The 13,001-nt window shown below is 35.8% G+C and overlaps 1 protein-coding gene across 2 annotated transcripts in view; it reads left to right on the top strand.

Moving 5' to 3' along the window:
* The window catches only part of LOC126479379 (calpain-A-like), a 236,800-nt gene that overhangs the window by 101,971 nt on the left and 121,828 nt on the right, over positions 1–13,001 (top strand). For both annotated transcript variants that reach the window (XM_050103781.1, XM_050103780.1), the window contains exons 5-6: positions 4,441–4,575; positions 4,686–4,854. In XM_050103781.1, the coding sequence (XP_049959738.1) occupies positions 4,441–4,575; positions 4,686–4,854 (304 nt within the window). The remainder of the gene's footprint in view (positions 1–4,440; positions 4,576–4,685; positions 4,855–13,001) is intronic.

Genomic DNA, 13,001 nt, shown 5'->3' with positions numbered 1-13,001 from the left:
TCATGTATGGGAAGTTGCTTGTCATGCTAGGCAAATATATCTAGCCACAGCCCCGGCCAGCCACAACTTGATCCCTGGCCTTCGTAAAGCAGCTACACGACTAGCACACCTGTACTTGGCACCCCCACAACACCACAGTGAGTGGAAATCCTTCATGTATCAGGGAATTCTCATGTGCACATATATCATGGCTTGGATGAACACTAGGCAGCCACCACTCCTCCCACAGCACTTAGGCCTGCATCTTGTGCTCAAGCATGGGTAGAAGGTCTTTTCCATACATCTCTGTGAGGCTGCCACCACAGTACCCACTGGCTGATTGAAACAGCCATACTTGCCCAGCCCCTGTGCACCACCAGTCATTGAAATCAATGCCAGCACAAGACTATATGCATTATGCCACACATGTGTCTAACATGCTCCAGCACTGTGGAGCCTTCTGCCAGGCCCTGCCCCACACCTCAGCACACCCAAGTATGCCCATTAACCACAGTGCGTTGCAGCACCTCACCCCGGATGGCTGTACCATGGATGTTACCCTCATGGCCAGGTCACAATGTGATGCCCCAGAGGTCACCACCTCCACTGTTGCCAGTGGCCCCCGTCCCAGCCCTATTGACACCATGCTGCCATGTGCGACAGTCCACCGATTGATGCCAGGAATGACCACTGCATGCTGTAATATGCCCTCTCCTTCTTTCGGGAGGAAACTGTGGTGATGCACTACAACATATTCATGCCTGCTACTTGTTTGCTGTAGCCAGTGGTCTCACACTGTAGCAGATGTTGCATTATCCTGCAGATAAAAACCACAATTCAAACTGTATGCATCCGAGGACAAGAGTTTTCTCTGGCACATGCTTCTTTGCCACAGTGAGTGGTTTTTTTTGTAAAGCATGCTACAGGAAGAGCCCCAACTCCTTCCACTTCCCTTACCATTCCCAAGTTGTCCATAAGAAGAGTCTTTTGGTGTTAAGTTTATGTTCAAGTTATTTCAGTATCAGAACTTAAATCAATGGTGAGTCAGTTCTGTGTTTTTATAAAGCAAACAGTTTTACAGGCTACAGTGATGCCAATGGGGAACTAGTAGGTGGGATTGACACCATATTTCATGGCAACATTATTCAGCACCTGCCTTGTTGTTTAATGTCCTGAACATGGAGTATCCACTTTACTGAGAGCTGGAAAATATAGTGAGTATGCCAAGATATGACCTCTTTTCTGTGAACTGTATGCAAACCTTTGTGGTGCCTGCATGCAGCTGTTGGAGACTGAAATCCTCAACTGTGCTAGATTAGCTTTACCTGTAGTACCTCAAGTTCATTTATGTGTATTTTGTATATGCTTTAGTCACCATGTTAGATTAGGTTCATGTACAGTACCTCAAGTTTGCTTATTTATATTTTACTTTCATTACTGTGTTAGATTAGATACTCTCATGGCACCTCCAAGTTTGTTTATTTGTATTTGCATATTTCCTTGATCACTGTGTTAAATTAGCTGCATACTATACCTCAAGTTTATTTAATGATGTTCCTCATGTTACCTTAAAATAGCTGGCAATTATTGGACTGATTCGATTGAGAGTTTTTGCTCCTAGCCATTTTCGTGGCACCGTATTTTTATAAATGCATTGTGGAATTATTTGTGCCTGTTGACATTCCAACAAAGGAAATGGTTTGTATTCAGGCATCTTTTTTTAATTGTTTCCATGTTTTATCCATTCGTTTTGTCCTCCATGCCTAGCAAACATATAGTGTCTGTCTATCAGGTTCAAAGAAGAACACCATTCCCACAGCATCAAAATTTTCTGACTTCATCCAAAAAACTAAAGTTCAAAGTAAAAACCATTGAGAGAAGGGCCTAAGAATGTGTGGTAGGGGCCTGAAAATCCTAGTTCTGATCCTAGGTCTAGCAAAACAGAACTGAAATGCTCAAAAGGTATGAATAACATTCACAAAATATGAACTGAATGAAAGAGGAGTTAAAACTTCATAACTAAACAAATAAAAGATTATGTCCTATTCAAACTCAAGCATGACTAACTTCATCTTTACTTCCTCACTTTTGAAATGCTCTTTCTTCCATATTTTTGTGCTGAGATATGCCATTTATGAAATTTTTCTTATCTCTAGTATTTTAGTTTTGACAGACACCATTTTTTCTCACAGAATATCTACCAATTTTTTCTCACCTTTACTGCTTACCGCTGTCATGTATTCTTTAAAAAACACATTCAGAATTATAACCAGTTCATATAAATATATTTACATAATATATGATATTAATATGCAACATATGTCTACATCTGCATCTACAACTATACTCTGCAAGCTACTGTGAAAAACATGGCAGAGTGCACATCCAGTTGTATCAGGTATTAGGACTTTCCCCATTTTATTTGCATATGTAGCACAGGGAGAATGGGGTTAAAGGCCACTGTAATTATTCTACTGTTTCAGTTGTGATTGGTATATCTTTTATTGTGGTGGGGCTACATGTCTTCAAAACTGAAGTGGATCCTTGGTTCTGGCTGTTCTTCAAATCAGACTTTGTGATTACTTTACATTTTTACGGTAATTACAAATGAAGTATAGAATGGGATCTCGTCCAAATGAATCATTCACTTGTATTTACAAATTCATACTTTGAGTCTGATATAAAAATATTAAAAATTCTTTGGCTAGCCATATGAAAAAATTTTAAAACTAGCATTTTATTCTCACATCTAAATTTTTCTGTAAAATGGAACATTACAGGACAGGAAAACTGGAAAGATAAATACATTTAGGGGCAAACCAAAATAATTGGAGACTTGCCCACAGAAGTAGCCAACAGAATTTATTGATGTACTGCAGTTATGGAACAACTTGTCCGAATTAACTGTAATATGTATAGATAGCCTTGAAGAAATTACGGAATCCTCTGTGAGCATGGATGGATTTGTTGCAGCAATTTGCCTAAGCACCAATACACAGTAACCAGGTTTATCACAAACTTAAAACTGTTTAACAGAAGAAGAAATAATGTTTGTCAGAGGTGACAGAAGAAGAAATGTGTTATCAATATAGAATGGTGTAATGCAGGTAAAGTGATGTGCAACTGAGAACAAAACAAAAATAAAACTATGTGCCATGTCATAGAAAATGAGAAAAATGTGATATAATTAAGTCTGCTACAAAATAGAAAACCACAAGATTACTGAAAATTAAATATGGCATTGTAATAAGAAACAGTTTAATGCAAGCACAGCAAAATTAGATTAATTCATTTATTGATTTGCATACCATGATTTGTACTCCCATCATAAAGGGGATTTGTGAGGAATGCAAATCAAATCAAAGTGTAATAAAAATATCATCGAACTTCCAGGTATTTCATTTCCAGTTGAAGTGGCTGTGGGCTTTCGTGAATTTTATAATCATATCAGTCTGAGGCTATACATTCATACAGTATCAAAAAATAATTTACTGCAGAGAAACTGTAATTATGAACTAGTTGATAACCAACTGTTGTTAATGGTAAACAAGTAATGCCATTTGTCAAACACCCTTGCCTTAGCCTCTTTGCAAGTAAAAAGACTGGGATATCTTCTCCCACAATCAGTTATTGTATTAAATTTCTATTACATCATAAACTGTATGAAACTCTCCTCAAAATACTTAACGAGCTTGAAGTGTCCACTCAATAATAAATCACAGTTACTGAGAAGCTAATTGTTTGACAATATGCTCTGGGTAAGTGCTATACAAAGAAGTGACAGAGAAAAGATCAATGATACTGTTTCAGCAAGGTTCAATAAAGGTTTGCAACCATTTTGACTCCAGAAGAGTGGCCAAACTGCTGTCATACCAGTGAAGTGGCATAATTTCCCATTGACATTGTGACAAACAAAAACACACAAAACATACAGCATGTTTCAAAATTCTTATTACTCATTTCCAAAGGCTGTAGCTGTAGAGGTGGCATTTCTGACATAACATATCTTCCAAAACCCTATGAAACCTATTGAATGTCATGATCAGAAAGGCTAATGGAAGCGGACATCTACACATCAGGTTGAGAATTTGGGTCAGCTGCTGAGTGTGATAGATAGCTGGGGCAGTTAAGGCAACTGTTCTAGAGAAGTGGAGCATCTGGCATAGATTTTCAACCTTCACCTTTGGTTTATTTCAGTGTACAGGCAACTGAAGTCTTGTTTCTCATAATACTATATCTATGTTTATTCTGTCTTAATTAGTTTTAAATTTTTTAAGTTAAATTTTAGAGACAGTTGCAATTCATAAAGTACTCAAAGGTTTCATTTTATTGGAAAATTAGGCCTGCAACACTTGCATAATTGTAATAATGTATCTTTTACTCAACATTTGAAGCCTTTCATTTTCATGTATGTAGCATACAAAAAAGGAATATTTCCCAAAAATTTTTTCATCTTTCTAGATTCTGGCAATATGGACGTTGGATAGATGTTGTAATTGATGACAGATTACCAACACACAATGGGAAACTTGTGTTTCTTCATTCAGCAACATATAATGAATTTTGGAGTTCTCTACTTGAAAAAGCTTATGCCAAGTAAGTTATAGTTTAAAATTAATTTCTGTTTCATCCAGTGTCATCAAATATTACGTATTGGTATTATAGATGTTTCTTGTCACAGCTTTAATTTTTCTTTTTTGCCACAGGTTATATGGTTCATATGAAGCTCTTAGCAGTGGTGTTACATCTGAAGCAATGGAAGATTTTACAGGTGGTGTCACTGAAATGTTTGAACTGAAAGATGCTCCTCCTAATTTGTACAAAATTCTTATAAAAGCATATGAACGTGGTGCCTTAATGGGATGTTCTATAGAGGTTTGTGGATGTAATATTACAAAGCCCTACATTTCCCAGAAGTCTGTAGCTATTGTTGTTGTTGTTGTTGCTAATGTGTTTATCAGTCCAAAGACTGATCTAATGTAGCTCTCTGAATTACTCTATTCCATGCAAGCTCCTTATTATCTGCATAACTACTGCAAACTGCATCCACTTTCACCCTTCCCTCCATTACCAAACTAACAATTTCTTGATGCCTCAGGATGAATTTTATCGAAGGATTCATGCTTTTAGTCAAGTTCTGTCATATACTTCTTATCTCCCTGATTTGATACAGCACTTAGTCATTTATTATTTATTTACTTTGATACTCTGAATCATACATTATACAGAAATGCACATCATGATATAGGAAAGGTCATTTGATACATATTAGGCATTTATAAGAAGAGGTACACGTCTGTGAATCTATAAAATAATTACATATTTATATCACGTGTGTAATGTACTTAGGTCTTATATTTATTCTGTACCAGAATTTAGCATTTATACCAATAAAACTTACATTCAGTTATCTTACATGAGATCAATAGTTTGGGATCCATTATATGATGTTTGTGTTGAGCAGTTCCTTATAGCAAGTTGTTTTCGAGGAATTCCTGTATGCTGCAGAGGCAGTGTTTAATTAGCAGTGACTGTAGCTTTACTTTAAAATCCTTCACTTTTGTAAAGTTCTTCACTGCTATTGGGAGATGATTGTAGAGTTTTATTCCCATATATTTTACACCTTTACTGTACAGTTTTGTTGAATGGGGAATTATTCGTAGAGAGTTCTTTGACCTTGTATCATGTTGGAACCAGTTTGAGTTTATATCTAAGTTGCTAATATTTTTCTTGGTGAAACATAGTAGGTCCAGTATGTACTGACGTGGGAGACGTAGTATGTTCAGATTCTGGAACAGTGGTTTACAGGATTCTTTCTGCTGTTTGAATAATATTATTCTAACCTTTTTTGTGTTGTTTTAGTTTAAACAGCCTCTCTGCTTCTGCACTGTGGCCCCAAAAGATAATTCTGTAGCTTAGTATAGAGTGGAAAAGAGCATAGTACATTGATGTGAGGGTGCTGGTATTAACAATATTCCTTATTTGTCTAATCATGAGACATACTTTACTCAGTTTGGTGCAGGTTATATCAATATGACTTTTCCACGTAAGTGTGTCAGTAATGGTAACCCCCAAAAATTTGGTTTCCTTTATGTAGTTGATTTTATCATCACTCAGTGATATATTTTTATTTTGAACTTTGTGGAAAGTAATACCACCTATCTTTTATTATATTTAGGTGTAGACTGTTTGAATTAAGCCATGAATTTAGTTGTGCTGTGCTCCTGTTTATTGCATCTTGAAGATGTTCATTTGAGTCAGATATCATAATTGTGGTATCATCAGCAAAGAGGAAGGTTCTGTTATTGCGTAAATTTAAGGGGAGGTCATTTACATAAAGTAAGAATAATACGGGTCCCAACACTGAGCTTTGGGGAACTCCATGTTCTGTGATTTGGGTAGATGACTGTACAGTATTAGCGATTCCTGGTCAATTGGTTGCATTCATTTTGACATATTGGTATCTGTCTTTTAGGTAGCTTTTAAACCAGTCATGGCCAGTGCCCCTTATTCGATGGGAGTAAATTTTTTTTCCGCAGTATATTGTGATTGACCATACCGAATGCCTTTGTTAGGTCAAGAAAAATGCCTATGGCTGGAAGCTTCTTGTCTACTAGTGTTAAGGTGTAATCTAGGAGTTGCTGTATTGCATCAGTTGTGGTTTTTCCTCCTTGGAAACCAAACTGAGCAGGTTATATGGCATTTCTTTTTTCCAGAAATGGATTTAGTCTGTCTGCCATAGTGTATTCAAATATTTTGCTGAATACTGAGAGTACTGCTATTGGCCTGTAATTGCTCGTATCTTCGTTACTTTGTTTTTTATGAATGGGTATGATTTTTGTGGTCTTGAGTTTATTAGGAAACATGCCATTGAGGAATGAAGAGTTTATTATGTGTGACAGTGGTTTACTTATGAGGTTGCTGCAGTTATGGAGAAGAAAGCATGGGATCTGATCTTGTCCTGCAGAGGATTTTTTCTTGATTTTTGTGTGGATAATTTTTTTCTATTTCTGCCTCTGTTGTTGGTAATAAGAACAGTGTGTCGGTGCAGTGTCATTAGTAATCTGATCTTTGGCATTCTTCTGTAGTACCACATTACAAAGGCATCTATTCTCCTCTTGTTTCAACACTTTATCATCTGCATTTCACATCCATACCAGGCTGCATCCTACACAAATACCTCCAGAAAAGACTTCTTGCTGCTTAAATTTATCTTCAACATTAATAAATTATCTTTTTCAGAAATGCCGTTGTTACTATTGGCAGTCTGTGTTTTATGTCCTCTCTGCTTCAGCCACCATTAGTTATATATCTGCCCAAACAGCAAACACTGACTGCTACTTTAGTGTTGCATTTCCTAAAATAATTCCCTTAGCATTGCCTGATGTAATTTGAGTATATTGTTTTACTTTTGTTCATATTCATCTTTTAACCTGTTTTCAGTACTTTCCATTCCATTCAACTGATCTTCCAAGTTAGTTGTCATCTCTGATGGGCATTGGAAAACCTCATTTTTTGTTTTTATTTCTCCCTGAATTTTAGTTTTATTTCAAAAATTTCCCTTGGTTTATTTTACTGTTTGCTCTGGGTACAAACTCAATAACATTTGAGACAGACTATAATCTTGTTGCACTACTTCTAAACTACTACTTCTCTTTCAAGTCCTTTAACTCTTTTTTAACTGCAACAGCACTCTAGTTTCAGTATCAGTACAAGTTGTAGACAACATTTTGCTAACCCCCCCTCCTTCCACACAAACACACACCTCTAAAAAAGCCTGACACCATCAGAATTTCAGAAAGAGCATTCTAGTCAAGATTGTCAAAAGCTTTCATTAAAACAACAAATTCTGTAAACATAGGTTTTCCTTTCTTCATTATGTCTTTTAAGATTAGTTGTCAGGTCAGTATTGCACCACATGTTTTCATATTTCTCCAAAACCCTAATTTAAATTCCCTGAAGTTGATATCTATCAAATTATCCATTCTTCAGTAAATAATCTGTGTTAATATTTTGCAGCCATGACTTACTGAACAGATAGTTTAGTAATATGCATATCAATCACCATTTGCCTTCTTTCATATGAGAATTATTACTTTCTTCTTGAGGTCCAAGGGTATTTTTCCCATCTTTTACACCTTTCATGTCATGTGGAATAGTTTTCTTGTGATTACTTCTCTCAGATTTTAATCAATCTGAGGAAATATTGTCTATTCCAGGTGCCTTGTTTTCTCTTGGATCTTTCAGTGCTTTGTCAGATTTTTCTTGCAGCACCATATTTCCCATCTCATCTTCATATATTTCCTCTTCTCTTTTCATTATATTGCCTTTAAGTTTATTGTGTTTTATACCCTTCTATATATACCTTCCCCCTTTCAGTCTTCTCATCATTGCCGAGCTCTTGATACTCATACAGCTGCTTCTCATTTCTCCAAAATTTTCTTTTATTTTCATACAGGTGGCATCCATAATCATGCATGCCATGCTCTTACAGCTTTTCATTTATCCTCTAGCCATTACTGCAATGTCGTTTTGCATTTTCTCTTAATCTCATTTATTATATGTGTGTACTCTATTATCCCTCTTTTACTTCATGCATTTTTAATTTGTCTCCTTTCATCAGTTAAGTTCAGTATACTGTGTATTATGTAAGGATTTCTATTGGACCTTGTCATTTTGCCTATTAAATCCTTTGCAGCTTTTGTTATTTCATCTCACACTGTATTCTTTCACCCAGGTTCAGTAATTTTCTAACGCTTCCTTTGAAACTCTCAGTAACCAGAGCTTCTGTCAATTTGTCTAGCTCACATCTATTTAATTTGCTACCTTTCTTCTTTAGTTTCAATATACAATTATTAATCAATAAATTATGGCCAGAGTCCTGTAAAAGTTTTGAAGTTTAAAATCAAATTTCTAGATCTTTGTCATATTATTATATAATTTTTCTTAAACCTTCAAGTGCCATGAGGTTTTAACATAGTCACGCAATCAAAATATATTAAAAAATAATAATTTTACAAAAATCATTTTGTAGGTGAACATAATGGTCCAAAAACTATTTTTTAGCAGTACCTGTCAGTAATAGAAGCAGCAAGTGTTGAACATAAAACTTCAACACTTAGATTTGGTAGTGAGATGTGATTGTCCTAGATCTTTCAAAATCAATTTTAGTTTTTTTGAAATAAAATTAAAGTTTATGTATAATTTTTGAATTTCCATTACACAAACAGTAATGACCAGCTGATAGAGTCAGTAGTGAATGACGACTGAATTGCTACAGACATTTGTTCACAGTGGATGCAACCCAACTAAGGGACCAGATTTTTAATGAACTGAACAAAAGATCTATAGTCTGTGCTAAATAGTTCAGGAAGGTAAGGAAGGACTTCAAGTGCCCTGAACTGCAGGGGATTGACGGTTTTCCTGGTGTTTCACTAGCACCAATGGCTGGCACCGACACATCTTCACCCTCCATCATTGCAAAGTGTCCATGAAAAGCCTTAACAATTTTGTAACTTACAGTTGCTTGATGTGATGTGCAATAGAGTGGGGAGGGGGGTTGGAGGGGTATGTGCTTCTGTATTTTCTTCTGGCAATATCGATTTTGCCAGTTATATAATCTAATTACAGACTTAAGCAAAACCCTCTAATTAACAACAAAAAGTGTCCAGTACCTACTCACAACTATGACAATGCCAAAATCCTGAAAAGAAAAACTAAAAATTGAAAATTATACTTGTATCAAGTGCTCCAGTGATTCAGAGTGTAATATATTTGAATGCTTTTCAACTGTAGCTGTAATGTTTCAAGGTCTGTTCCACACATATATAACCTGGTAACTTAATTTTAATTGAATAATTAAGAACAGATGTTTATACATATCGATACATATCAGCAGCAGAAATTAGAATGAACAAGAAAATGTAAAAGTTACCATGAAAGATATCAGTATGACTACAACAACATGTGTACCTGATATGTTCCAAAATGCTGTGCATAGAAGTGTGACTTTCTGATGCTCGTTCCTTGGGTTCTATTGATGATAATAATGTATAGTCAAGTGTATTGTATAGCCCTTGGGCTAGGGACAGTTTATGTACCCAACAAAAGGATCATCTTAGTGTCACTATTCTACGATACAGGGTCAAAGTATGAATATTACACACTTCCTCCTACTTAGACCAATGGAGCAAACTGGTTGGTTCTGTTTGCATTTGATGTGGCCAATGGTGGGCTGGATGGGACTTAATGGAGGCACCACTAGTTCGTGGATGGTTCCTTGGAAAACTGTAAAAAAGTGCATTTTTTTTACTTTTATATTAGAAATGCAGTAGAAGAAGCTGGAGTAATAATGTTTGTTAAAATAATGTAGTGTACAAGTCTGTAGATGTAAAGAATTACTGTGTTGATCAGCATTTTGAGGCTTGTTGCATTGGACTCCACATTAATACTCTGCCTGTGTATGTGATTACTGTTTACTGTTTACAGAGCACCCTCAGGAAAGTGTAGTATATTCTTCAAGCAAATAAAATCACTTTTAACTTGGCTGTTTAAAAAAAAAAAGAAAAAAAACAAAGAAATTATCATGATTGGTGACTTTAATATAAATTTCTTTACCTGTAATAGTAATAGAATAGTTTTTGAGAATGTAACGAGCTCTTTTAATCTGAGGGCAGTTGTTGACTTTCCCACAAGGGTGATTAAGAACTCCACAAGTCTGATTGACAATATTTTTGTTGACGACAACAGAATTGATAACATTTGTGTAACACAAATCTTAAATGGCCTTTCAGACTATGATAGGCAGTTGTTAAAAATGCATGTGTAAGCCCAGCTAACAAGATTAGTTTTACCAATAGTGTTTTAGACTAATCAATAGTGAGAATCTGGAAACATTTGCAGCAATTGGATTGGACACAGTATATCAGGCTGAAGACATCAATGATAAATTTAACGTATTGCTTAATGATTTTGTTACTATTTTTGGATCTGTATTTCCCAATAGAATTTAAAAAACACCAATCTCAATGATTACAGGAGACAGTGGCTCACTAAGGGAATCAAAACATCCTGTAAAATAAGGAGAATGCTTTATGTCTCACTTAGAAATCCAAAACAACTTCAGAATAGGGAGCACTGCAAATTACACTGTAGCATCCTAAAGAGTGTCATTAAAAAATCCAAGAGCAAATCTGAAATTAACAATCCAAATAATAAAATGAAAACTATTTAGATGGTGGTCAAAAGGGAGACAGGAAAAATTACAGAAAATACAGACAGTAACAAAGTGTGTCATAATGCAAGTTTGGTAGATGAAGGTGATACAATTGCCAATATCATCAACAACCAATTTTTGACAGTAGCAGATCAAACTGGTTGTAAAGGGTCTAGAGTTGAAGCCACGAGTCTTCTACAAAAAGCAGTGCAGAACAAAATTAGTCAGATGCGTGTGCCCTATGTTTTAACTGAAGGGATTGAGAAGGTAATAAGCCAAATGAAAAACAAAAATTACAGTGGTGTGGATAAAATATCTATCAAGGTATTGAAGTACTGTTGCCAATTTATTCTTCAAGTTCTCTGTCACATATTTAGAGGCCATAAATCAAGGTACTATTCAAATAAGGTGACAAAGCTTATGTTTCCAACTACCAGCCAATTTCATTGCTAATAAGTCTCTGTGAAATCCTACAGAAACTAGTGTTCAAGAGAATCATGGATCAGCATAATAAAAATAAAATCTTTAATAAAAATCAGTTTGGATTCCTTCAAATGAACATGCCATTTTCTCATTTTTCAACCAAGTCCTTGAATCCATAAGCAATAAAATGTCACCAGTTGGAACCTTCTGTGATCTGTCTAAAGCATTTGACTTTGTAGATCACAAAATTCTACTTACGAAGGCTTAGAACTATAGATTAAATGCTAAAGTAAGGATGTGGCTGATGTCATATCTAAATGGTAGAAGGTAGTATTGAACAATTCTGCAATGGCATCTGTCTGATCTGACTGGAGCACTGTAAACTTGTGTAGTGCCACACTGCTCGATGCTTGGTCTTTCCTCAACTTTATCAATGATCTGCCATCATGTATGACACAAAAAGCACGCATCACCCTGTTTGCTGATGACACAACCATTATGATTCACAAAACACCCAACTGCAGTCTAGAGAACACTGCGACTGCTGCATTCAAAGGAGCTCTAGATTGGTTCACTTCAAATGGTCTGTCACTCATTGTTAACAAGACAATTCATTCAGTTTCAAACTGCAAATAAAAAACAGGTAAATATTTAAATAAAGAAATATTGACAGTGGAGTCTCCCAAATTCCTGGGATTACATATAAACAACAATCTAAACTGGACAGTTCACATCAATAACCTATGTAAAAGACTGAATTTAGCAGCATTTGCCTTTCATGCAATTTCATCTGTTCGTGACTTGGAACCAATTAAAGTTCCATACATAGGATAATTCCATTCTCTTATGACATATGGCATCATATTTTGTGGTAACCAGTCATGAGCAAATGAAGTCTTTGTTGCAAAGAAAAGAGTCATCAGAATTGTGGCTAGAGTGCACCCCAGATGCTCCTGTGGAAACATATTCATATAGCTTGAGATCTTCACCTTGCCATACCACGAATTTTTACATAATGTACATAGTGCACTAGATGAAGGAAATTGGGCAACAGCCATATTCCTTGATCTTACCAAGGCATTTGATTCAGTGAAACATGACCTGTTAATAAAGAAACTTCAGGCATATGGCTTAAAAGATTCAGAAATACTACTGCTAACCAACTACTTGACAAACCAGAAGCAACGCACAAAGCTAACATACCGAATTAATGACAGAGTTGCAGTTGCCCAGTCTTCTAATGAAACTGTCAAACAAGGAGTCCCCCAGGGATCCATTCTTGACCCCTTTCTCATTTTGGTCTATGTGAATGATGTCACCCAGCCACATAACTCCATAATAGTGAGCTACACAGATGACACATCTCTGTTGTTTTTTGGCAAAA

The sequence above is a fragment of the Schistocerca serialis genome, chromosome 1 (assembly GCF_023864345.2).
Source record: "Schistocerca serialis cubense isolate TAMUIC-IGC-003099 chromosome 1, iqSchSeri2.2, whole genome shotgun sequence".
Lineage (NCBI taxonomy): Eukaryota > Metazoa > Arthropoda > Insecta > Orthoptera > Acrididae > Schistocerca > Schistocerca serialis.
The sequence above is the reverse complement of the archived record's forward strand: the minus strand, read 5'-3'. Positions and strand labels throughout refer to the sequence as shown.